Raw genomic sequence first — 26665 nt, 5'->3', positions numbered from 1 at the left:
CATGTGACTGACTGTCATGATCCTCTCAGGGGGTTGCTGTGGTTATGTGTTACAGAGCAGGTAGAGTCATGCATGGAGTGGGTCCCCACTCTTAGTCTTCTCAGTTATGACATTCATGGGGTTTGGGCTCACTCAACCTTACCAGTTCTTCTGTCTGGTGGCACGGTCCACTTGCCCCACCTATACTGAATTACAAAGAGACAGAGATAAGATTCTGACCCAGCTCTGTCCAGGCTCAAAGCCATTTTCCCATCACTTCCACACTGGTCAGTGATAAACTCTGATAGGACAGGATTACCAGTTTCATCTCCAGGTAATGATACAGAAGACAAGCTTTCAATTTGGAAAAAAAAATATAGTTATTTGTTCTAGCTTCATTCTCTGTTGCTGTGGTATTGTGCTAGAACCTTCCTGCTAGATTGTACCATTCCTGGGAGCAAGGACCCGTTGGTCTGATTCAGTGATGTGCGCTCCACTCTGGTTCCATGTTTGGTATGATGGCTGCTCCTGACTAAGGCCTGAATCAATGTGTGAGATATTGCCATCCCCTTTCCACACACTCTGCACATATCCCTGTGTGTTTCACCAGGACCACTGTCTTCCTAGTCCTCCCTGCTTAGCCCTTGGGGTCCCTGTTGTATTTTGAGCTAGGGTTCATGTAGCAAAGTCTGTCTAGTAGTAACTGGAAGAAAAAGGTCTGTGTTTTAGCTTAATTTTCCAGAGGGACAGCATCCTAGCAGGTTCCACCTCCCAAACATTCCCTAACAATCCCGAACAGCACCAGCGACTAGGCACCAAATTTTAAACACATGAGTCTATGAGAAACATTCTTCATTCAAACCACCACAGCATTTACTCATGGCCAATCTCACGCTGGGTACGGTGGAAAGGGCTGCAGTTCAGAAGACAGATGCTGCAAGGCACCCGCTGTAATGTGTGTATATTCTACCAAGGAAAGCAGGGGAGAAAATAAGGAACTCTTGTGCTGCATCTTCCATGGTAAGGGAGGCCAGCCTGGGGTAGGAGCTCAAAGCCAGAGGACACAAAACCTTTCTTCAGTTCTAAGAACACTCAGAAAGTCTTAAGTGCTGTCAAAAATAGGAGCCGTACCGTTGCCCTGGTCATGGTACAAAGCTTGAAATGGTGAGATAGCTCATCAGATAAGAGTATTGGATGCTATTCCCGAGGACCTCAGTTCAGGTTTCAGCACCCATATCATGTAGCTCACAAGCACCCATCACTCCAGCTCCAGGCCATCAGATGCCCTCTTCTGGCTGCTGCTGGCACTGCACTCATGTGTACACATACAGGCATAAAATTAAGACTAAATCTACACAAGAGGACTCAAAGTTGGTGGATATGGAATTAGAGTGGGTACCTGTGAAGAGTTGGGGGGTGGAGTGGAATATGATTAAACTACAATGTATGAAATTTCTAAACATATTCTAAATGAAAACTGATATAAAAAGCACACCATCTTAAGTAACAAACACAAAAAACTAGTGGTCTTAGGAGGGCTCCTTGATCTCCCCAGACATATTATAATCTATTGCCTTTAACCAGAAATCCTAGAAAGCAACCTGTGAGTGACCAGCAGGGTAGCACAACATAGCATTAGAGAACATTGTAGATATAGTGACTCTGTTGTATAGTGTATGAGATATCAGGTAGTAGAGTGCATTACGTCATGTCAGCTCAGGGCTCTGTAACAAGGTAGCCTGGACTGAGTGTGTAATAAACTACAGAGTTCCATTTCTCACAGACTGCTGGCTGGATATCTGGCCAGTTCTTGTGAGTAACAGTCACTGGCTTCTGGATTTATCTTTATATGACATAGAAAGTCAGAGGTATCTGGGGTTATTTAATAGCAACAATAATCCCAGTAAAAGGGCTCTCATGACATAATCACTTCCCAAGGCCCCAACTCCTAATTATAACATTGTGGAGTTCGGTGTATAAACTTGGGATGTGATGTGTTCAGCCCACCACACAGAGCTTTTAAAGAATTATATGCATCTAAAGACACTCCTGGATTACTTTAGGATAGTCACATGATTTCACTTTAAGCTAACATTCCATAGTCTCCAAGAGTCATCCAGAACTTCTTTAATAGATTGGTTTAAAAACAAACAAACAAACAAACAAACAACATCCAATGCCTGGACTAAATGGGTTCTGTTTGTCCCGGGCAATGTCCCTCATGGTCATTGGCTTTGGAATATGAATTATAGACATGTGTTTACCCAGGCTTGGCTTTGAACTCTCTGCTAGCACATACTGTCCAACATGCATTCAGCGTGTCCAGTCCAAGCAATCCACGTGGGAGGGGTTTTCCATAAAGCAGTGCTGGGGCCTGATTTGCAACGTAGTTGTGCAAACAAGTTGTGTGGATTCGCCATGCCAATATCAACATTCTTTTTACAAAGCTCACTGCTGTCTGAGGATTTATCCGAGTTGCTAAAGTACTTCCTTCCTTCCTTATGCATGTATGCAGCCCTGGTTTTGATCCCCAGAACCCTCTAATCTGGAGTTGCTGACATATGCCTGTAATCCTAGCACCCAGAAAGTAGAAACAGGAGGGTCAGAAGTGTACAGCAAGTTCAAGGCCAGTCTGAGCTCTGTGAGGCCTTGTCTCAAAACAATAAATAAATGAATCAAAACTAACTAGCCAACAAAGCTCCCTGGTTCTAAGACGAGGGAGCCAATTTGTGTAACTCTACTGTGTAAACATGCCCGGGTCAAGTTAAGAGTAGAGACTTGGGGTAAGCAGGCCCCATTTGTGAATGTCACTTAATCCTTCTATGAACCAGTTTCCTTGTTTGGTAACAGGAATACTAAAGGCTTCCTCCTCAGCCTTGTGTAGAGGATTAAATAGAAAGCCCTTGGCCCAGTGCCTGGCAGTTTGGGGATGCAGACCTGAATAACTGAACAGCTCGGTCTGCAGAGTCACCTGCTATCTCAGAGCCCGAGTGTTCTCTCACATACAAAAGTCGTCCATCTCCTTTCAGGGGTTGTGGGAGAACACAGAATTGATTGTGGAGAGCATCAGGCAAGAGCCTGACAGGACTAAGCATGTTCTACATGATTCTCCATGTCTGTGGCTCTGTCCTTGGACACTCTGAGACTTCTGGCATGACATCCGAAGGGTGAAGGTGCCCCTGTCACAACCCCTGACTACTTGCTGTATTCAGATCCTTACAGGCACATTTACTGTGAGCATTTCCTCTCCTCCCCCAGCCCCAACTAGCTAACCTCTGCTAGACTTGGTGTGGACGATCCCAGAAGACAAAGTCTTTGTCTGGGCAATACTGCCTCAATTCGAGCTCAGTTGAACAAATGCACCAAGAAGTTGGATACGACAAGGCGCTTTGAAAGAGCTGTCTTCATTTGTGTTCTGTAAATCTACTGTTCCACCACTCAAGCATAAAACAATAGTCACTTCCCCATGCTTGATTATTTTAAGGCTGCAAGATTAATGAGTTATCTAAATATCTGAATCCGGCCCTACGGTAGATTGCTTTTGAAGACAGGCAGGAGACATCTTCACGCTGTTCACCCGATGTGTCTGCGCTACTCTCTCGTGTGTTGACTGCAGGGTACTGGATTATGCATGAGCTTCATCTTCTCACTTTGCACAGGCTGAGCATCATGAGCCGGGGAACGGGCACAGCAATTGCCTCAGCCCGAGGTCCGATAGCTCCGCTCATTCCGTTCATGCAAGCTTAATAACCTTTCGCTGCCTGCCTGCTAGGAGCTGAGCAGGACCCACAGACGGGGTTTACTGGATAAACAGCCTCACAGTGTCTCACAGCAAACGCATTTCTGTTCCCGTCATAGGGAAGGATTAGCTAAGTTGGTCCTAGTTACTGGCATGCTATATCATGCATACTTTTTAAAAAGGAGGGTTATCAGCCAGCTGATATTCTCTGAAGAGATAACAGAATGGCTAAGACTCAGCACTGGCTTTCCTGGTCTCACTCACGCCTAATGTCATCCTTAACCATCATTGTCAACCTGATCAGACTTAGAGTTACCTAGGAGACACAACTCTGGGTATGTCTTTGAAGGTGTTGGAGAGAAGAGCCGCTATGAAAGATGATGGCGTCCTCTCATGAGCCAGAATCCTGGACTAATACAAAGGGGAAAAAAGGGAGTGGGTGAGGGGGAAAGGAGATGAACAAGGGCATCCACCTGTTTCCTCACACGGGGATACAATGTTACCAGCTGCTCCTGCCGCCATGCCGTCCCCACCAGGAAGGATTGCTTTAATAAAATACATGAACAAGGCAACTAAATAAGATAGTTTGTTTCAGGAAGTTCATAATGGCAGAGGAAGCAAGGCAGCAGGTGGCTGGAAGAGGAACCTAGAAATTACATCTTCAACCACAAACAAGAGAGAGGGAATAGGAAGTAGGGAGGGGCTCTAAACTCTCAAAGCCTAGTGCTGCCCCAACCCCCCCCCCATGCACTTCCTACAGCAAGGCTACGCCCATAACCCTTGCCCCAAATGTGCCACCAGCTGGGAGCAAGTGTTCAAATGTGTGAACCTAGGGCTGCAGGTCTCCTTCCAATCAAGTTGCTATTGTCTGGTATTTTGTTGTTTCAGTGATAAAAAAATGGTTAATATTCACGAAATAATGAACAAAATCTACTTGTAAATTCAACTCTGAGGACTTGATGAGGAGAGAAACTAAGTTACCACAGATTTCAGAATGAGGCTCCAAGCCTTCCCCCTACAGCGTCCACCAGAGACTGATTTCAGGTTAAGACATGAAATTTCATTTGATAGCACATTTTCAGCCAGTATGGTGGTGTATGCTACCAACCCCAGTACTTATAAAGCTGGGTCAGGAGGACTGTCATGAGTTCAAGGTCAGCCAGGGTTCATAATATGTCCCAAGGCTACATACCAAAATTCTTTCCCAAGAAAAAGGACATTTTCTGCTAACACCTTTTTATATACTGACCTTTGACTTCAGACAAAATATCTGCAGTTAAATAGACAACTAAGGGACGAAGTCAAATTTTAGTTGTTCTTCTTATTGGGTACTTTTTACAATAAGCTATTTAACTTACTGGAGTTTTTAATTTGCTCATTTATAAAGTAGGCGCACGTGTTAAATACTCAGCAAAATTCAGTTCACACGTTGTTTAGTAAGAATAAATGGCAGGACAGAAGTGCTTAGTTTGTGATACCAGCTCAGGGTGAGGGACAGTGGAAGGTGAAAAACTCAAAGACTCTCAAGTTTTCAGTGTGTGTGTATGTGTGTGTGTGTGTGTGTGTGAGAGAGAGAGAGAGAGAGAGAGAGAGAGAGAGAGAGAGAGCGGGGGGGGGGGCGCGCGGGCGGGAGAGAGAGAGAGAGAGACAAACACACAGAAGGAGAGGGGGAGCGGGGAAAGGAATGGAGAAGGGAAAGGGAGAGGAGGGGAAGAGAGGGGAGAGGGAAGGGAGGGGAGGAGAGAGAAGAGAAAATAAGATGAGTCTTGGGTTTTTTTTAGTTTTATTGATTATAGACCCTCTAGTTCATTTTTGAGATAATAGTAATAGACAAACACAGTTGTAATGGCATTGCGTGCACACGCGCGCGCACACATACATATGTCTATCTGTCTGTCTATCTGTCTATCTATCTATCTATCTATCTATCTATCTACCTATCTATCTATCTATCTATCTACCCATTTTAGCTTATATACCCATGTATAAGAGAAAATATGGTGTCAGGGTTTTGCTATGCAATCAGCACAGAAAGTAGCACAATGGCCCTAGTGCCTAGAACTACATATAAAGCAAGGGACCGTTAACATCAGCCTAGAGCGGGGTCCTCTGGGCCTGATGGGAGTCCTGGACCACTGGTTCATCTTCTCCCAGAAGCAGTCTAAAGGCTCTATGCCTGAGTTCCTTCAGGATGCATCTTGCCTCTTAAAAAGTCTCAATGCAACTTGCCAACTCTGCTGTTGGATGGACAGGTAGCACATTAGACTTCTAAAGCATCTCAATATATTCAGAAATCCAGGCTCAAGAACCAAATTCTCTCCGTGCGATTGGTGGCCACGGCATCTTCCAGTTAGCCAATGTGTAGTTCCTAGTAATTCTCTACTTGTGTGGTTCTTGGTAAATGTTTACTTTATCAGGATTTTAGTAGCTCTTTCATGTTGTAAATCACTCACAAATGTGCTGAGATAAACATCTCAGTATCAGAAGGTGCTCTCCTTTGGGCTAAGCCTGCCCTTCTCCCCATGGTGAAGACATCCCATGACACAGAGCCTGGAGGTCTGGCTTGTCTCCTGCCCTCAACTCTCAGGAGGCAGTGATATGCAACTAGACTAAGAATGAAGAAGAGAATGAGCGTGGCAATCAAGATGGAGGGAAAAGAATGGTGAGCAGAGGAGAGACACACTACAACCGAGTTCTGGGGTCTGTGGAAGACAAGCCTTGCCTCGATACCACCGATAGCGAGCACAGCAGAGGGGCTCATTAGGACCTGCAGACATTCACATAGGGGAAACGATACCTGAGCCAGGCCTGGTAGGGCGGCAGAGCTGGAGACTGAGGCTCGCAGCTCAGAGTCAAGGTCTATTGAAACAACAGGGAGTTCATGGCCAGCCTGGGCAGCTTGGCTGAGAACTTGTTTCAAGATGAAAATTTAAAGGGATACATACTCATGAACGTATTCTTTATACAGAGTTTTACAGCAACATTCGTAAGGAACATTGACATTTCTCCTTGTGGTGTTTCTGGCTAGCTCTAGTCTGTGGCCTCACAGAATGAACCAAACGATCTTCCCTCTTCAGGCTTTTGAAGAGTTTTAGGATTTGTATTTGTTCCTCAAATAGTCGATAAAATATACCAGTGGAGCTATCATTTTTTCTTTGCGGGAAGAGTTTTAACTATTGATCTAAGCTCTTTACTATTTGATTTTAGAAATCTGCATGGATTTCTTTCTTCATACATTTGTCTTAGAAGATCCTCAGGAGTCTGTCCATTTTATTGACCTCTGGATTTTGTTGGTATTCCTGATTTTATGTTTTACATCAAAGCCAGCACATGACATTGCAAGCCTCCAATGCTCTGGTAGAGTTATGAACAGATGCTAGCAGTGTGACTGTTCTCTGGGTCAGGTACAAAGTACCATTGCTTTCTCTTTTGACACAAACCTTCTTTAAAGACGTATGTCTTTTTTTTAAAAAAAAAAATTATTTATTTATTTATTTATTTATTATTATTTATACGAGTATACTGTTGCTGTCTTCATACACATACCAGAAGAGTGTGTCAGACCCAATTACAGATGGTTGTTAGCCACCATGTAGTTGCTGGGAATTGAACTCGGGACCTCTGGAAGAGCAGTCAGGGCTCTTAACCACTGAGCCGTCTCTCCAGCCCAATATATGTCTTAACTATATTTCTTAAGGTTGGAAAATTTGAAGGCATATTGAGCAAGTTAAGTAGAGACACAGAAGAGAAGACTTTAACTTGGATGTTTAGGGATAGAGACTATATAATTCACACATGAGAAGTGACAGTGGAAATGAATAGTAGCAGCATTAGAAGCCACATCAGGGAAGGGGCACAAACTGAGAGATCGTGACAGAAACTGCCCGACATAAAACACAGGGGAAACACGGAATTATAATTTAACAGACCAGCAAGGAGCATGGAAAAATTTCAAATGGCCCAACACACATGAAGCTGCAAAGATCCAAGGAGGGAGACTGTAGGGACAGGGGACAAGGGCAATAATTGTTCACATTTCCCCAAATATAATGACTACGTCCACACAGTTCCAAGCACATCAGTGAATAAGAAGACCACCACACGACGTATACCAAAGTCAGCTGGCTGAAAGTCAGTGGACAGATCGTCAGCGCAGCCCTGGCAGTTGACTCCAGCCGTGGTAGGTGACTCCAACTCTTATCTCTGCATGTTCAGAACCAACACCATCACACCTCCCTGCCTCTAGCATTGATGGGCCAGAAGCCCCTCTTCATGGCACTCTCTCCAAGACAGGTGTCCCTACACCTTACAATCCTGTTCTTCACAAGTTCCAAACCAAACACCATGTATTCTCACTCCCCTGATCCAAGAACAGATGAAAGCAACTCTATCCTTCAGTCCCCCTCCTTAGGTGTGGGGTCTGCCTATTGTCCTGTCTGTGGAATTTTGGGGCTCTCCTTTTTCTATTTTAGTTAAAAAATCATAAGAAACATTCATTGTCCTACCTATTTTCAGATAACAGGGAAGGATGATGATACTGTGTAAGGAAAGACACAGGAGATTTTCATTTGTATATAATTTCAAATGCATTCAGAAAGGAAAGCCAAGAGTCTAAGTAGGCAGGAGCTGGAACTGGACAGCTCTTCAATCTACCCTTTTGTTCTCCACTTTGGGGTCCAGGGCTTTACCATGAAGTGGTTGGATTGGTTCTCTCCAAGGACACAGAAGGTTCACAGATGAAGAGGTGACAATGACCTTACATCATCATCATCATCATCATCATCAGTTTCAAGTCTCCAGTATCCTTTCCTGACCTCCTGGAAGTGGGTGTACTCTCCTGTCCCATGGATTCATTGATATCTTTACCTTCCATATTTACGGCAGCTCTGACAGGACCCTGTCTCAGACATCTAGACAGCAGCTCTGACAAGACTCGGGCCCCAGACAGACATCAGGACAGCATTCTGACAGGACTCTGCCTCAACCTTCTAAATTTTACCACCCCTCAGCGTCCTGTATTCCCAAGTTCATTGAGTCCTGAGATCACCGCATCTCTGATACGTTTCCTTTGTATAATACACAGATATAAATCATACCCCCTTTGTATCATAACATATAGATATAAATTACACCAATTTTTTCTCTGTTGGATATGCTACTTTTCAACCAGGTGATCTTAATATTTGATTTTTATTTTGCCTTTCAGAGCCATCTCTTTTTTCAATCTTCTTTTTTCAATAAAGGGCTTATAGAATATAAGACATCCAAACTAATTCTTTCTCATCTCACGTCTGCTAAGGATGATGGAGAGAGAGAAGTAGAAAGCAAAGGCTGCCATGCCCTTCATCATCTGGAAACTTGGCCCCGAGAAGTTGCTCGAAGTTACTACAGATGTCCAGACACGTATTCAGTTGGAACACTTTTTAATAACAAACACAGTCTGCATGGGTTGTCACTCTTGTTACTCTCAAGTGATGGTAGGATGCAGGGAAGAGAAACCAAGGGAGGCGGAAAGCAGAGGAACCCAGGGCAGTGTCCTAGACCACTCTGCACAGACACACCCTTGAGCCTCCTTTCTAAAGGGAACTTCTCTCCTTCTGTTCAACCCAAAGGCTCAGTCTACAAAGCAAACGTCCTTGTGTTGATGAGATAGAAGCTATTTATTAATATAGAGCAAATACTGTTTATTGCAGACTCTCTCCAGCTGACTCATGTGAAAAAGGCACTATGAAAAATTAATGAATCTAGATAATCTCTCTAAATGGATTTATGTTAAAATATACAACATTCTGACATAACATCTTCTTTATATATGTGAAATAACATTATGTTTAATGACAAAACCTGTGTTTCCAAAAATAACATTTGTTGAAGGTTAGCGATGCGCCTCCTCTCTATCTAGACTCTTTCATGGGGTTAAAGTACATGTAAATTAAGTGTCCCTGTTACACAGATAAAACACATAAAATGACCCAATATCCTTTGACTACTCATTTATATCAATATTTATAACTGAAGCCTTCATTAAGCAAAATATTGTCATAAACACCAACGTGGGCTACCTTGATTGACTGTGAGTGCATGTGTCTTACTCTTGACTTGTGCTTTCTCATGTTTAATTACACTTTACATAATAAGCAGAATAGAAACTAAATCAAAGCATAAACTAGGCAAAATTTTGCAATCAACAGAGCTGAGAGGAAGTTTCTTGGGGATGTATTACAGTCTCCTATTCACACGTTCAAGGTCTGGCTATATTGTACAGTTCATTCAAATGCGACTTTTAAAACTGTTGGCACTAAGAACTTTAAATAAAGCTAAATACACTCTCATTGGGTATGTCAGAGGACACACCTCAAGTAAGCAGAGGGTAGTCTAACTGAGCCTCCTCCCTGGATGACAGGCATCCCAGTCACTGAAAGCTGAGACCATTTTCACTGATGGCTGTGGTTTTTTTCTTTTGGAATGAATAAATCTGCCATTGTAACATATCCCCAGTCAGATCATCGAACAAGGCTGTGATAATTAATGTAGCAAAGGGGACTACACCTTAGATAAGTGGAAAAAAATATTTCCCAAGCTGAGAACAGTCTAAAACTTCTGTTTTTTTTTTAAATTAAATTTTCTTTAAAAGTTTTTAAATTACATTTGTTACTTATTTATTTATGCGTGGTGGTCAGAGGACAACTTGCAGAAGCCAGCTCTCTCCTTCTACCATGTAGCCCTAGGGTCTCGAACTCAGGTCATCGGGCTTGGCAGCAAGCACCTTTACTTGCTGAGCCATCTCTCACCTGCCCACTTCTCAGTTTTAATCAAGACAATGGGCACAGAAGCAGCAAGTCCTCTGCTTACTCAGGTATATACTGCTTCCTTTTATGGCGATACATGACATATACCAAGACGGTATAGATCTGACATTCCCTTCAAGGCTTCTTCTAACAAAGCATGTCCAACACTGTCCAACAACCATGCCAAGAATAACAGAGCTCGAGGAATCAGTGGCTGCTTCCTTCATCGAAAGACTCCACGCCCGAGTCGCTGGCAGCAGCACTGATCTTCTCCTGGCGTCTCCGCATGATTTCTTGTAGCTCAGAGCTTCCATTATTGTCCTGAAGAACAAACACAGAGCAGACAACATAGTTACTGGCTCGTGTGTACTGGCTGTACAGTCGTGGAAGGGCTCAGGCGTAGTCCACAGTGCCCCCCATACCCCTGACCATTTCTTCAAGAAAGTGGGATCTGCCCATGAAGTTGCTAGATTGTAGCAGCCCATCAGATAAATGACTCTTAACACAAGTTCCTCACCGACACTGACTGAGCCTTTCAGTTTAACATAAGGACCGATCAGTAGTGCATGCAGAATGTTCTAGTCTTGCCAACACAAAGATGGTAAATGTACACGGAGTCAGTTGTCAAAGAACCCTTTGCATATGTACATGTGTTTACATAAGTGTGCACATGTGTGTTCAGGTACACATGTGTAAGTGCTCACATGCATGTGGGGGTTAGAGATCATTGTGGCTGTCTTCCCTATTACCTTTCCCATCATTATTATTATTTTATTATTATTATTATCTTTCTTTTTTTGTTTGAAACGGTGTTTTACTCTGTGACCCTGGCTTACCTGGGACTCTCTACGTGGACCACGCTGCCCTGAAACTCACAGAGACCTTTTCACTAGGACTAAAAGGGTACACTACCACACTTGGTCCCACCTTAGTTTTTGAGACAGAAGCTCAGATGAAATCTGAGGCTCATTAGTCTGTTAGCCTGGCCCACCCAGGAATCCTCCTGTCTCCGTCCCACTCCCTCAACCCCAGGGCTTATGCAGCCCTGTGTACTTTTCAGGTTCACGCTCAGGATCTGATCCCAAGTCTTCATGATTATGAAACAAGTACTCTATCCCCTGAGCTGTCTTTCCACACCTTCCATGACCTGTCAGTCAGTCAAGGCACTCCTCTCCACTTAGAGACTTTTAAAGGGTGTCTTCAGAATGTCATTTCCCTTCAGACAACTCTGACATCATGCCAGCTCACCCACTTCCCAGCTCTTCTGACAATCCCCAGTACCCTCTCCTAGTCTCTCTGCCCACTAAAGGTTCTAGGATCAATCTAGGGTGCTGAGAACTAAGCAAGGAACTGGACCCAAGGCCAAGAAGCACAAGGAAACCTGACATCAGGTTTTTGCCTCAGTCAACTCCCAGAGCAATCAGAAGCAGGAAGCAGGAAGCAGGAAGCAGGAAGCAGGAAGGATGGGCAAAGATAAGAACAGGATGTCTCGGAAGAATGAAACTTAGGGATACAGAATTTTCTAACATACCCTTGAGAAGTAATTTATATATTCTTATCAAGATTAGAAAGTATAATGGTAATAAAACTACTTTAGGGAAGACATAATGCACACTCTATGTATGAAAAGCAACCATCAGACCGGAACATAGAACCTTCCAGAGCCACGCTGTACGGAAGAGTTCTCAGGGTAATGGAATTTCTCTTGAAGGAGAATGGCCACAGGGTTATACACACAATGCTATTTTTTTTGAGTTATTTAACTGTTCAATTTACATACTATACTTGCTAGGGATAATTAGCTGTCAGCTTCACGTTGAATCCTATATCCTTTTATTTGAGGCCAACTATAATTTTCACAAAACTATAACTCTTACAGAGCCAACTTTGAACAGAACAGCTTGAATACCTCCAGCCAAACAGAGGCTCATTCACCCTCCAGTTGTTATGCAGTCAGCAATGACTAAATAATTCTTCCTGCAGTTGTATATTTTTTCTTTAAGATTATTTTACTTATTTATGTGTGTATCTTTGAGAACATATCAGTGTCAGAGAATATGAGTGTCTGTGTGTGTGTGTATTATATATGTATTCACTCACAGGTCTGCCTGTGCATATTCAGAGCCCAGAAGAGATGTCAGATCCCCCCAGAGCTGTAGGTAGAAGCATTTGTGGGATGCTTATATGGTTAAATATGTGCAGGGACTGGAGGCTCTGGCCGCCATTAGTGTGTACAGTTAGCTGCTAAGCTGTCTCCCTGGCCTACAGCTACACATTCTTAATGACCTTCCGCAATACTCCTGAGGATTCTGTGGGTGGATAACTCGCCTTGGGAAATGCATCCAGGGCTTTGGTTTGTTGGAGAAAGGATCTCAGCAGGCCTTGAACTTACTGGGTAGCTGAGGCTGGTCTTGAACTAAACTTTCTGCCTCTGCCAACTGAGGGCTGGATTACAGATTTGCCATGGCCATGCCCAGCCACTGCTTGGGTTTTATGTAGTTTTACATGTATGTGGGTACATGAACATATGAACATAGTTGTCCATGAAGGGCACTATCTATCCTGCTATAGTGCCCAACTCCTGAATCTGGAGTTACAGACAGTTATGTATGATCTTTTGTAGAAAACCAGGGCATGTTCTTAACAGGTGAGCCATCTCTCCAGGTACCTCGAACCTAGGATTTTATTTATTTATTGTACTGACATTTCCAAAATAAATAAAAATAAGAAATATATCCCTGGACTCTTGGAACATTAATCACTCAGGTATGAATTAGCAAAATGGAAGTTCTTATAGCAGCTCACATAATAAAATAAGAACATTGTACTTTTGTTAAATGTTCAAAAATAAAGCTCTAGTTGCCCTTGAAAGATAATCTTTTTGGAAATTGTTACTGATGGTATTTACTGGCAGAGTAGGAAAAACTGAGCCAAGTTTTAAGTTCATCTCTTCAGTGAGGAGAAATTGGCGAATAAAAACACGGCCACTGGGTCCAGCCCTCACTCTCTCTTAAAGCTGGTCCACTCCACAAGTCTTACCTCCAGAGCAGCTTTCTGAACAGTAATTTGGCTAAAGACTCTGGCACCTTCGGGACAGACAGACCTCAGTTCATCTTTGTTGAGAGAAAAGAGCTGAGCTCCGTTCAACACTCCAAGGCTGTTGACCGTCCTGCAATCAGAGTACAAGGACTTTACCATAGTGTCATAAATCAGCAAGAGAAAAGCTGCCTCTGTCTCTCTTCTTCAAGTTTTCACTTGGTCTGCTTAGCTTGCTCTATCTATCTATCTGTCTATCTGTCTATCTGTCTATCTATCATCTATCTATCTATCTATCTATCCATCTACCTATCTATCATCTATCTATCTATCTATCCATCTATCTATCTATCTATCATCTATCTATCTATCATCTATCTATATCTATCTATCTATCTATCTATCTATCAATCATCTATCTATCATCTATCTATCTATCTATCATCTATCTATCCATCTATCTATCATCTATCTATATCTATCTATCTATCTATCTATCATCTATCTATCTATCTATCTATCTATCTATCTATCTATCTATCTATCATCTATCTGTTTTTGAATGCTCATTTTATTTCATTTCTGAGCCAGGGTCTCATGTAGCCCAGGCTGGTTTAGAACTCTCTACATAGCTCAGGTTGACTTGGAACTGCAGGTCCTTCATCCCCTACTCCCAAGTGCTGGGACTGCAGGCGCAGGCCAGTACTGTGTGTTCCATATCCTTAAACAGTACTATGGTGCAGAGACAAAGGAATGCCCAGGGATGGCCATGGCCATGGCCCAGAGGCTCTTTCACACAGAATGACCAGTGAGCATGCAGAAGGACACAGCTGGTATTCTAATTATCAACCCCCTCAGGTTTATGTTTCTTATCGCTAACATAGCGACGGACAGCTTTTTAGTAACATGGCAACTGACTAACAACTGCATTTCGTTGTCAGTCATGCCAAATGACTGAGTTTCTATATTAAGATTACACAAACATGAATTATTCATGGTTCCAAGTATATACAAAACATCTACAGACTTTTAGATCAAAGATACTAAAGCAGTAAAGATCCCTGTGATTTACAGCCTTGAGACGCGAAATCCCGCAGCAAGACTTATGTTTCATGACCTACAAGGGATGGTCTAGCTAAGACCATTGTCTCCTTCCCTGTATAACTGATGATAAAGAATAAAACACCAGCAGTCCACACAGCTGGTAAAAACTGTTCAAGAAACTGCTGAGGGACACACACTACCAGCTAGAAGATAGACTAGCATTAGTCACTCTCTTCTTTCTCCCACTTCTACCTTCCTCTTTTCGCTGTGGAAGAGTTAGCCACCCTTTCCTCAATCCGTGACAAAGCATGTCACCTGGGCACTGACAACTTTTCAGAGTCATGAGTGGCACATAGGTGACCCAGCTGAGAAGGCATGAAGTCCACACTGAACACTCACACAGGGTTGAATCCCTTCGACTGTAGCCAGGTCTTTACTTCTTCCGGCGAGGAGTCGTAAGTGATATTGATCACTGGAACATTCTGCCGTGGCACGTGGAACTTCCTCTGTGCGGCACTGCGCCCGATGGTCAGCCTCTGGAAGAGTTCATCCTGCACCTCTTCCATCTGAGACTTCCTTCCTGGACACCGAGAGGGAACAGTCATGGTCAAACATCTCGAATGTAGTCCCCCTCCAGAACCCCGTTCCTAATCAGCCTCGAGTCCTGTGAAGTCTGCCATCTCCCCTCACTCGTACTTCAACCTGGTATTAACTGCATGATAAATTATTAAGGCAGCTCCCTGGCCTCTCTCTCGGCTCAGGCATCTCCATAGGCTGGGCCTTCACCTGCTCGTCTTTACATGAGACAGCAGCTGAGCACCTCACGCTTGATTTATGGTCAGGGTCCTCACTAGGCTGCCCGGGGCCCTGACTATCTCCTATACTGCTTTAAACCAGTGAGATCGAATCTCATCTAGAAGTCCTTCTGGTGGTCACAGCTGGGGACGGCCATGTTGTCTCCATGCAGTAGGCAGACAGCTGGAACACAGGAAACACCCCACAATCCCCATGGCAGTGTCCCATAACAGTCTGGCCTTGAATGTTAGAGTGCCTAGGTTAAGACCATATACAATCTTCTCTCCTTAGACAACTCTTTCATATCCAAGGCTTGTTCCACAGATCTCCAACCTATTTTTGATCCTCACTCTGATGATCAAATTATAAATTTTAGGAATAAAATTAAGGAGGTAAAAAGAAGCCTCCAAAATTGCACAGTGAATTCTGTGCCCATGTGGTCTGCGCCGTGGGATCCCGAAAATAAGTAAATAATAATCTCCTCCAAAATGTACCTCAAAGGTACTATGTCCAAACCCAAATTCTCAACATCTCCTCAATGCAGTGAGTTCATTGAGCATACTGGCTTTCTTTTTACATTAAGCTCTTTAATGGCAATTTCATCTTTCCATTTACCTCAGAACCACCCAGGTGGTGTCGCCCTTCAATCTCTATCAGACAGACTCGACTAGCAAATCCCTTGAGTTCCCCACTTCAAAATGTATCGCCAATCTTGCCTCCTCATTCTCTCGCTTGCTTCCAGCTTGGTCAGAGTCAGCAACGTACCACAGGTCTCTGCTTCCTCCCCCCCTCCCCATCTCCCATCATCCTCTGCTAACAGATCGACTGCAATGGTCCTGTTGGATCCTGCAGCTCCTGGGCTTCAAACCACTGCAGTGACAGTGCTGCTAGCCTGGTCTCTACCTCTCAGAGGAAAGTGTCTGTCTCTCCTCCAGCTTCCTACCCTAGCTGACATGGCATTGCTTCCTTGGTGCCTCTGAAGCTACTGGCCATCATGGCCTCTTTTGCCTGGAAACCCCCCCCCCACCTCACCAATATACCTACCTGACTCCCTTTGCAGCTCTGTCAGCTTCTCCAGTCCTGTTTAAAATGGTAATTTCCTTCCCCAGAGCATTTCCAATCCACATAGCTATGTTAGCTTCCAACACCTGACCATGTTACCAGTCCCATCCAGACACAGTCATTCACCTTGCCTTTCACCTCATCATTTCTCTGAGACCCTGAGAACCACCACGTTCCAATCATCATGTTATCTGGGTCAGGAAATGAAGAACGAAGAGAAATGATCTAAGTGTCTCTGTCAATTAGCCATAGAAATGAGCTCAGCCAGCCGGTCTGACTTTCACACCAGGTCTGTCCTATACTCAGATCAATGATGACCTTTGATGAACCTTCCCAGTATCCTCCACTCCTAGCCATGTGCTTAAGAATGAGCATGGTGTTATGAGAGAAATGGCAAGGGGATCATAATAAAGAGAAATAATACCTCTATGCATCAAAAGTACACGTGTGTATTTAGGTACCCTGCTATCTGTTGCTGCTTTCAAGAAATCAGAACTGGTATCATAATCCAATTAACTAATTATCTTGGCAAGTGTCGGTGACCCAATAGCTGAGGGAGCTTTTTATGCCATTCAGGGAAAGTGTTTGGTATCTCTGGAAAGTAAGTGAACTGTGAAATAATTAGTGTTATCAGAGTCTAATTTGTACTAAGTCTTCAAGTATGAGAGAAATGTTAACTTTAATTAGTTCATTCTTCAACAGTTTTCCCTCTCTCACTCTCTATATACATGTATATTATATATACATATATAATACAAACAAAAACATACAAATATATATTATAATGTTTGGCTCATATTCATCCTCCCCGTCTCTTATCCCAGTCCCCACCATGTCCCAGTTGTGCAACCAGCCTGCCTTTGGGTCCTCTTGTGTTTGCTTTGTGACCTACTCACTGGGTTTCCTCAGGGCCACTCACTGAGGCTTAGCATGAAGCTAACCTCTGGAACATCTGTAATTTACCAGTGATTATAGCACTAAGACAATGACTTTGTCTTCCTTAGCAGCACTGATGGCAAAACCTCTTAGAGAGAGAGCCCCTTCCCCATCTAGGAAATGGTTTGAAGAAATGAAAACAAAATTAAACTTAACAGAGAAAAAGAGAGAAAAATGGAGGGAGAGAGAAGAGAGAGGGTACTGTGGATGGAAAAGAGCTCCTGTGACCCAGGAGCTGCTTTTCAATCACCGGATGCTCTGCCGTGCAGGAGACAGGTTGGCCTTAAAATGACGAAGAGAAAACGCCACCACACTGAAACACATTGCCCCTTCCTCCCCACTGCAGAGAACCACAAGGCCACAGTTAGGCTTTCTCAGGACATTACAGAGATACCTCTTTCTAGAAGGCTTTGGTTTCTATTTTCAACGTTCTCACCTAAGAATAAACACACCTCCCCCTACAGTAACAGTTCTGATTACAAAGGATTGCAGTCCAGTCAAAGGGCTTAGATTTCAAAGGACTGAAGAAGAAACGCAAGGCAAACTAACAGGCCAGAGTCATCGGCATCTTCAACAGTGGCAGGAGGTGATGCTTTCTGGATCTGCGATGAACAGACGTGAACAGCTTAGGTGATGAACAGAGAGAGTGTTCCACTGTGGGTTTGTTTCGTGGCTACTGGTGTGTGTGTGTGTGTGTGTGTGTGTGTGTGTGTTGTCTGTTATGCACGTGATTTTGAGAGTGTATACTTATGTAGACTCTGATGTAGGTCAAAGGTCAGATGTCTCCTCCAATCACTCTCTGTTATACTTTCAGACAGAGTCTCTCACTGATCCTGGAGCTTGCTGTTGTGGCTGGATGACCAGAGAGCTGAGGATCTACCTGTCTTTGCCTGAATGAAGTTCATAGCCATGCCAGGCTATTTACATGGGTGCTGGAGATCTGAACTCAGACCCTCATGCGTGCATGACAAACTCTCCACACATCTCCCACCCTTTCCTGAATTTTCAGACAGACATTTGACATTTTGGCCTTGCCCATGGCCATGAGATTTGCACGAGTTCCCCCTTTTTAGCCTCTTCCTTTTATTTTTATCAGAAGTTTGGGGAATGAACAGAGACTGTACTAGCAAGGAGTTTATCTGGAAAGAAATGTGAACACACATGCCTAATTTTGCCATCTGCTAAATGACCATGAGATAGAAAAAAAAAACCGATCTAAAACTGTGTTATCCTTTATAAAAAGAAATAAATTTATTTAATGCCAAAATGCACTCTTGAGATATTTTAAAAAGAAATTCTTGAGCAATGAAATGAGGATATCTTACGTTAAGGAAGCAAGTCCATGTGTTAATCTGGTCTACTTTACAAACCCTAGGACTGTTCACATATGAAAAGCTGACCTAAAAATGATGAGTCTCAATTATCAGGAGAGTTTGCATACAAGAATTCAAACTATGCCTCTTCCCCAGTAGGTTCTTGAGTTTCTTCAAGTGGGACAAAGAACAGGCTGTTCCAGCCTATGTGCGGCTCCAAAAGAGGACTGGATGCCTCTGAACTCTTGACTCCAGGCCTGAAACAGCCTGCCACAGTGTCAGAGATCACTGTGCTGACGTGTTAGACAGAGTCATGTGTAAACTTGTGGGAAGAAAGGAGAAAAGAAGATTCATTTCTCAGGGGAAATGTTCCCCAGGGAAATGAAATATATTCATAGAACTTTTCCATCTGAAAACTATTTCTCTGGTATCTTTGAAAATGAAGCATCCCTTTAAAAGCTCAGAGTTACACATATTTACACAGTCAATTCTGATACAGAATGTGTTCTTTTTCCAGATTTTCATTTTTTTGTTCTATTTTACATCTGTCTGTCTGTCTGTCTGTCTGTCTGTATGTGTGTGTGTTCAGAAGACAACACAAGAGTGTTGGTTCTGTCCTTTTGCCATGTAGATCTCAGGGACTGAATTCAGGTTGGGCTTAGTGGTAAGTGTCATTTCCTACTGAGTCATCTTACTGACCCCTCTTTAATTTTCTAACGAGGTCAAACATGAATAAAAAGGTGATTTGAATCATTTATACTTCAGGAGAGAAACTCATGCATGAAATAGGCTTGTGTTTATTACATCTAGCCACTATTTCCATAACAGTTAAAGAGTAATACATTTACTTCTCCTCTCTAGTATTTTCCATTTATTGGGATTGATCATGAAGGGCACATGTAGCTAGAACCCACTGGGGACAAAAGGCACAAAAAAATTTAGGAATGTAGTTTGACCTGTGTGTTAATAAGGTTTGGTCTTTGGTTAGCTATTGTAATGCTAAGTGTGGACCTCCAAGACCTGGTTGTCCTAGAGAAGAGAGAGTCCACATATACACCTTGGCCCCAAGTTCTTTCTAATTGGTAAGTAAAGATGCCTACAGTCAATAGGTAGACAGAAGAGACATAGGTTTGCTGGGCTTGGAGTCCAGGAGGAGCAGGAGGAGAAGACTGTGCAGGAGGAGGAAAGAGAAGCTGACGTGGGTTAGGTGAGCCATAGAAACATGGCCCTGAGGGCTGGCCAATTGGAGTTAAGAGCAGCCCAGATGAAACATAGTAATTACTAAGTAATAACTCAGGGTTATCGATAGGAAAGTACATTTTATTAGCAACAGGCTAGGTATCTGCCCAGCTCTAGTGTTGTTTAGGGCTTATAACAAATATAAAGGCTATGTGTGTCTCTCATCCAGGAACTAAAGGGTCAAAGGTAGGGTAGAAACTCCAGGTTGAGATTCAAAATTTCTAGAACACCTGAGCCTCAGGTCTCTGATGTCAGCTATGAAACTGATAGCTCAATACAGGTTCCTGGTATCAAAGATGAGATTGTACAGTAAGACTGAGCCGGGAATCACTCTTTTTCCACAACATAAGTAATACTGAAGAGAATAGAAACAAACTGATCATTTATAGTAAGAGTAATTTATAAAGAGAGAAAGGCACAGGGCCTTGGGTGTGGCCCTAGGGCAGGATGGTAGATCTGTTTCCCACCTAACATGGCCCTCTTAAATTTTATATACTCTTCTCAAACTTCAGCTATAGGGAATGTTTTCTTGGTTTTAGTTTTCCAAGTTTTCTACAGTTAGTTACAGTCAAGCAGATTGACTCGCAGTGCTTTACAGATCCTGCAACATTAGACATGAAGCAGGCAGGCCCTAATGTACAAGGTACCCCAAAACCTCTCAGGGGCGCCTTTAGCTTTCAGAGTATCTACACAGCTCTGCCCCAGCAACAGAAAAGCAACTTTAATTTTGTTTATTTTACAATGGTTCTCAGAGAAACCATCCTCATGGGAAAATCCGTTTTAATTTGTGAAAATATGAAGTTGAAGTTAGAAGGAAATTCGACGTTGATACTGGCGGGCGACTGTGTAGCAAACATGACTGTGTGTGCGTCTGCGAATGGCAAACACTCGGGAGAGGACAAAGAGGAAGAGGAGGACATGCCAAGGATAGCCCCAGACATTTGCTGACTACTTGCTTACACTGGTCAAAATTAATCCGAGTTTTCAAGGCCAGCACTGTTCACATTTCCAGTTGTCTCACAAAGCACGGTATTGCCAAGCACGCCTGGTGAGGTGCCGGCAGAAGGCCTCAGTTACAACAAACAAACACAAACTTCTCAGGGAGAGGGAGACTGAGTGGCCCCCAAGCCCTCTACTTTGCCTATATTATCTCATTGAGTCTTCACACTTGTCCTAGGAAACAGATTAGCTTTGGTTTCCCCCAAAATACACAGAGAGGCTCACTAAAGCCTTGAAGTATGTAGGTAGGAAGGAATGTGTATGAGTTCATCCCAGTGTTCAACCAAGTGTGCATTCAACAGTCCCAACACCACGGGGGTATGAGCAGAGGTACATTCCCTAGAGGGCTGAGAAGATGACCTGCTTCTCAGAGCAACTCAGAGGTAGAGAAACCAGGGCCAACATCCATGAAGTATAAGTGGCTACTGTTTACCTCACAATATTTACTATGAGTACACGTAGTGGATCTGGGTTTGGCCCTGGGGAAACTTACGGTCCACTGGGAGTTGTTTGTATCTCTGGCTGTCCCGCACAATGCTGCCCCCACTGTCACTGGAGCTGCTGTTCTGACGGGTGACATTTGCTGGAACCTTGGGCACAGGAACGGGTGCTGGTACAGAAGGTGGAAGGGGGACCGGAACAGGTGCTGGCGTTGGAGGGGGTGATGGGGCAGAAGGAGCATCAGCTGATCTTGGACCATATTCCGTCCTTTGTTTCTATAAAAGACAATAACCAACCTGAAATATATGTGTGTGAATAAATATATATGTAAATTCATATATATATGTATGTATAATATATATGTATATATACACACACACACACACATATATGAATGAGTGTTAGTGTGGGTGAACTTAGGCTGGAAAATGAAGTACGAATTGACAGGCCATCATTCGATTTTTATTTGTAAAGTTACCTGTGCCAATCCTTAATAAATGTAGGTTTATATACGTATACTTTTAATCCAATATGATTTCATAGTTATTAAGACCATGTCTGAAGTCAGTGTGTGAGTTTAAAGAGTGACAAGCTCAAACCAAGAACAAATAATATCATAATCATACATGCCAAGAAAGCTCAGTTTGGGCTTGAACTTACACATGACTATGATAGGTTAGACACTCTGGTTATTTTACAGTTTAAGCGAATAATAATTTCAGAGGTGCTGAAAGTTAATAACATCGAGTGTCACTTGTTCTTGTTTTAAATGTAGACGACAGTGACAGTCAAAGGTCTTTAATCCTGTTGTTTACAAGAAGGGTCACGGAGCAATGTGTGAATCTGAAAAATAAAGGGGCTATGCTTTTAAAAAAATTAAAAGTTTAGACTGCTGTTATTAACTTTCTCAAGGTACAGCCCCTTCTACTACCATATTATTATTCCTGATTTATTCACATTGGAAATTTTCTTTGCTAAAAATGGGAATACAGGGGGTGGATGATTTTAGGATAAAGGCACAACTGGTCCTTCCGGCTGGGGATGCAGCTCCATGGTAGAGCATTTGCCCAGCATATAGAAGCCATATTCCAACCTCGGGTCCACAAAACAGAAAAGAGATGAGGAAAATCACAATACAGAAGGGGAGGGGGAGGGGAGGCAGGAGAAGGCCTGTATGCAGGGATTTGCATTTTAAAAGGAAGATGTGGTGAAGAATACAATTGAGCTATGAGAAAGCAATATTTGTCAGTGTTTCATATTCAACACGATATCCAAAACTTTAAATAGAGATAAGACAACGTAGCTAGCAGATAACTACATGCCAAAGACTCCAAGTTTTCCACAGGTGCATCTCTGCAGACTCAAAGATGCAGAGTTACAGGTGAAGTGACCTTTAAATACTGCACAGGCGCACAGTGTTAGTTAAATGTAAGGGTAGTGGATAAAATCCAAAAGGAAGCCTTTTGGAAATCTGGGGCTTGCGTTAGGGCAGTATTCACTTCTCACTTCGAAGTTGGCCCAAATATAAGGCAATCCTGATGTTTAAGTGTGCCTCCCTCCTGCTTCGGATTTCCTCAGAGATCTAAACCATCAACACACACACACCACACATTTACTTAAAAAAAAATTGTCACTCAAAAAACAACACAACAACAACCAAGGTGCCTTCACAGGAAGAGGACTCAATACCTGTGAAAGCTTCCTGGGAAGGGACCCTTGAGCTTTGTGGCTTTTTCCTTAAGGGTTATGACTCATCCACCAGCAGCTGGTATAAAGGTGGAAGAAGGTAAAGTGCTGGGACAGTGGGAGTGGGACTCAAGGAGGGCTGGACAGTGTTGCTGGATAAGGAGGGGAGGAAAGCAACAGGGAGAGCGTGGGGGGTAGGGATGGGACGAGGGTCAGTGGCTGCCACAAGTCAAGCAGGAGAGGAGGAGGTTTGTGATCCTCCCAGTGTCTCTTTTTAGAGACGCTTCTCACACATCCAGTAACGTGTCAGAAAGCATTGGTGTGTCATTACAAACCCCACAAGATATTTCTCTTATATTTGGGCCAAACAAACCAAACCAAAAAAAAAAAAAAAAAAAAAAGTAAAGCAATCCAAGCATAGCACACCACATCACCAAAAGTACCACTTAGCACACACCAAAGACACTTAATATATATGTTTTGGTCCCTAGACAAGCATGTCCTTTGCATGTCACTCCATGATGGCTTAATGAAAATCAGGTCAGTGTTCCAAAAGTGACAGAGTTTCAATGATTTTTTTTTCTTTAAAACCTCTGTCAACGAAAAGCGCTTCAGGCTCTGAGCGCCACAACGTGATTCATTCTGTCTGCCTTCATAAAAACAAGAACAGCTTAGTGTCTTTCTATCTGTGGAATAATACAGTGAGATACACAGAACGTGGTGACAGTGTCACAGGCAAGCGTGGAGATGGGCTCACCATGTGTTCAGGTCCCAGTTCATTCACCCCTGGACAAGGCAACGGAACCAGTGGACCTCACTCAACAATAGGTCGGCCGGTTAAACCAACTGGAAGCTTCGAAAGCCATATAAAGCCATTCTCGTGCTCTGTGCCATAAGTTATATTTACTTGCATATTCCTCTCACCCCTCAGTCGTCTCTGCCTGCTTCAAGCCTCCAACCTCTTGACAAGAGAAGGGAGAGAGGACCAGAGGCTCGAATCAGTGTGACTTATTCTGAAAGTCACTGAGTCAGGGCTGACCCCTTCACCTTCTGCTCTAAGTCCCTCCCCAATGTCTCTGCTCCTTTCTACCTACTGCCAAGCGCCTACTCTCTTCTTTCACATTCTGGTGCTGGGCTCTTCCTGTTGGAGACACAGACCAGTGACTCACAACTCACCTCAAGTCATGGAAGACTTCCTTGATCACACTTTACTCAGAGCCTTTCCTTCATGCCCCAAGGAGGCTGAGGCTTCAATCTGATGAGAAACCTTGGCTCAGGGCCATTCCGAGGAACCACCACTAAACTCCTACATCTCCACAAAGCTCCCAATGTAGCTGGGATGGACTCATGTTTGTATAATGCTGTCACTCCCTGAGTCCCATCACTGTCTCTCACAAACGCCAAGCTCCGCTGTACAAAGCATCCTGTGTCTTTCTCTGAGACAGAATGTCTCTGCCTCATGAGAAATGCACTTTCGTACTGACAATTAAGTTGGGGTGAGTCACTCCTCTTTAGGAACGAAAACTGAGTAAAAATTTTCAAACACTGAAGTGACTGGGAAGGACACGCCTGATTCCTGCACATTCCTGCTTCAGAGGGGAGATTATGCAAGTAAAACCTAACAAAGCCATCGGCAGAGAACTGGTCTTACAATTTTGCCCTACACCGAACAGCATCTTTATTTTCTCCCTTGAAATTTGGCCTCTCTGAAATTCTGTGCTGAGAACAGCACAGCTGGAATATTTGGAGGGTGTTAAGTCCAGAAACTGAATCCAAAAAAGAAAAACTTGATAGGAAGAGGACCTGCCAGGAGGGAACGGCTGTAAGTTACCTCTGACAGCTCGCCAAGTAATTGCTATTAGAAGACGGAGCAAACCACAGTAAATGAGAAAATTAACACGGGAGATGGAATTGAAAAAAAAATATCAATTATAATTTACATCAAATAACAGCAAACATGAGCAAACTGGTTTTTGACAGCAAAATTACCTGCCCACAAGTCAGTCAGCAAAGGCATTTGTAAATAAGTGATTAATCCCCACCCACTGGGCTCTACTCAACTTCCAGCTCAACATCCAGAGTAAAGGGCACAGTCAGAATCTCCCAGTATCCACTCTGCTCATTAAGGCATTAGGTGAAGATACTATGATCCAGGTTCATCTTCTTGACAGTTTAAAAAGAATACACTTAGAGTCAAGCACACAGACATAAGGAAACCATAGTTACCAGGATTGGGGTGGTGAGCACAGAAAACAAGGATGCAGGTCTTTGGACACAAAGTAGCAGATGTGGAGTAGAAGCAAATTGAAACTGAATGCTCCGTATGAGGGGCAGACTTGGTGATGGTGTAGTAGAGTCGGGTTTGCTGAAGGAGCAGATTATGGCTTGTCTTGTCGGGGGATGGGCAGCCATGTGACATGATAGGCTCGCTCTTCTACTTTTGTGATGATTTTACTTCATAGTGTATGCACTTGTAACATTATCTGTGTATGTACTTATATACTATGCATACACACACACACACACACACACACACACACACACAGGCAACATACACACATGCTTACCCAACAAAAACCATAGCCATCCGTGTTTAAGAACCCTGCCTCTAACTAATGGGGTAGAGTGAATAATTTATAATAACTTTTAAACCGAGGACTAAAAGAAAGCTGGCCCGGCTGAAGAATATGAGGTGATGTTAACAAGACGGCCCGTTCTCTGTCCAGCAGTATGTTAGCGTTTGAAATGAGTTTACACAAGACGTGAATGAAATGGGCTCGATCAATACTGCTGGTGGTTTCACAATCACCTCTAGAAACGACTTCCACCTTCCGTTTAAGGCAATTTAACATGGATACAGAGAACAGGGGAATTGTGTGAGTTCCTCTTGTCCACAGCCAAACAGGAACCGAGAAAAACAAAATTCTATGTCTAAAGGCGCACAGCTGGCTGCTCACAAAACCAAGGCAAGATCTGGACCAACACCAGAGCAGGCTTTCCATACAATTTTACAACAGCCAAGAAATAGAGCTGGGGTGTGTGTGTGTGTGTGGGGGGGTACTTCACAAGTCCTGAGAATGGTTTCTTGGACACTGGTCATTATTTGATCCCACCCCCCACTCCTTGGTGGAGTAAGAAAAAACTACAGAAATAATAAACACATACACCCAATATTTAACAGTACACAAAAAATAGTTTAGCCCAGCTGTGTCTGTAGTAGAAATAAGATCAGGAGGAAGTCATTTCTACCCCTCACACAGCAGGGGATCCATGGGAAATGGTCCTTTCAGAAGATGACCAGTACTAGCCTGGGAATCAAGTAAAAAGTTTATGTGGCAATAGACTCTGGATAGAAAGGAAGCAGTCTCGGAGTCATTTGTTGCCCAGATAAGAAAGGGAAAGTCCTTGGGGTGATCTACATTTTAACAGAAAGCCAAGGCATTTTTTTGTGCCTACCGAAAGCATTTACTCCTCTCTCTCCTGTGGCTTCACTGAAACACACACACACACACACACACACACACATACTCACAAACACATACACACATTCACATAGGCATGACAGACACACTTGCCTACACACACTCACATGCACAAACACACACACA

General features: G+C 43.3%; 1 protein-coding gene across 3 annotated transcripts in view; it reads right to left on the bottom strand.

The window, feature by feature from the left end:
• Positions 1-10417: 10417 nt before the first annotated feature.
• Eps8 (epidermal growth factor receptor pathway substrate 8) overlaps positions 10418-26665 on the bottom strand; it is a 108254-nt gene continuing 92006 nt past the window's right edge. For all 3 annotated transcript variants that reach the window (XM_028780956.1, XM_028780958.1, XM_028780957.1), the window contains 4 exons: positions 21424-21646; positions 14986-15166; positions 13546-13675; positions 10418-10827 (listed from right to left, as the gene is read on the bottom strand). In XM_028780956.1, the coding sequence (XP_028636789.1) occupies positions 10714-10827; positions 13546-13675; positions 14986-15166; positions 21424-21646 (648 nt within the window). In that variant the 3' untranslated portion in view covers positions 10418-10713. The remainder of the gene's footprint in view (positions 10828-13545; positions 13676-14985; positions 15167-21423; positions 21647-26665) is intronic.

This window comes from Grammomys surdaster, unplaced genomic scaffold (assembly GCF_004785775.1).
Source record: "Grammomys surdaster isolate TR1022 unplaced genomic scaffold, NIH_TR_1.0 373, whole genome shotgun sequence".
NCBI lineage: Eukaryota > Metazoa > Chordata > Mammalia > Rodentia > Muridae > Grammomys > Grammomys surdaster.
Note: the sequence above shows the minus strand (reverse complement) of the source record. Positions and strands in the feature narration are given on the sequence as shown.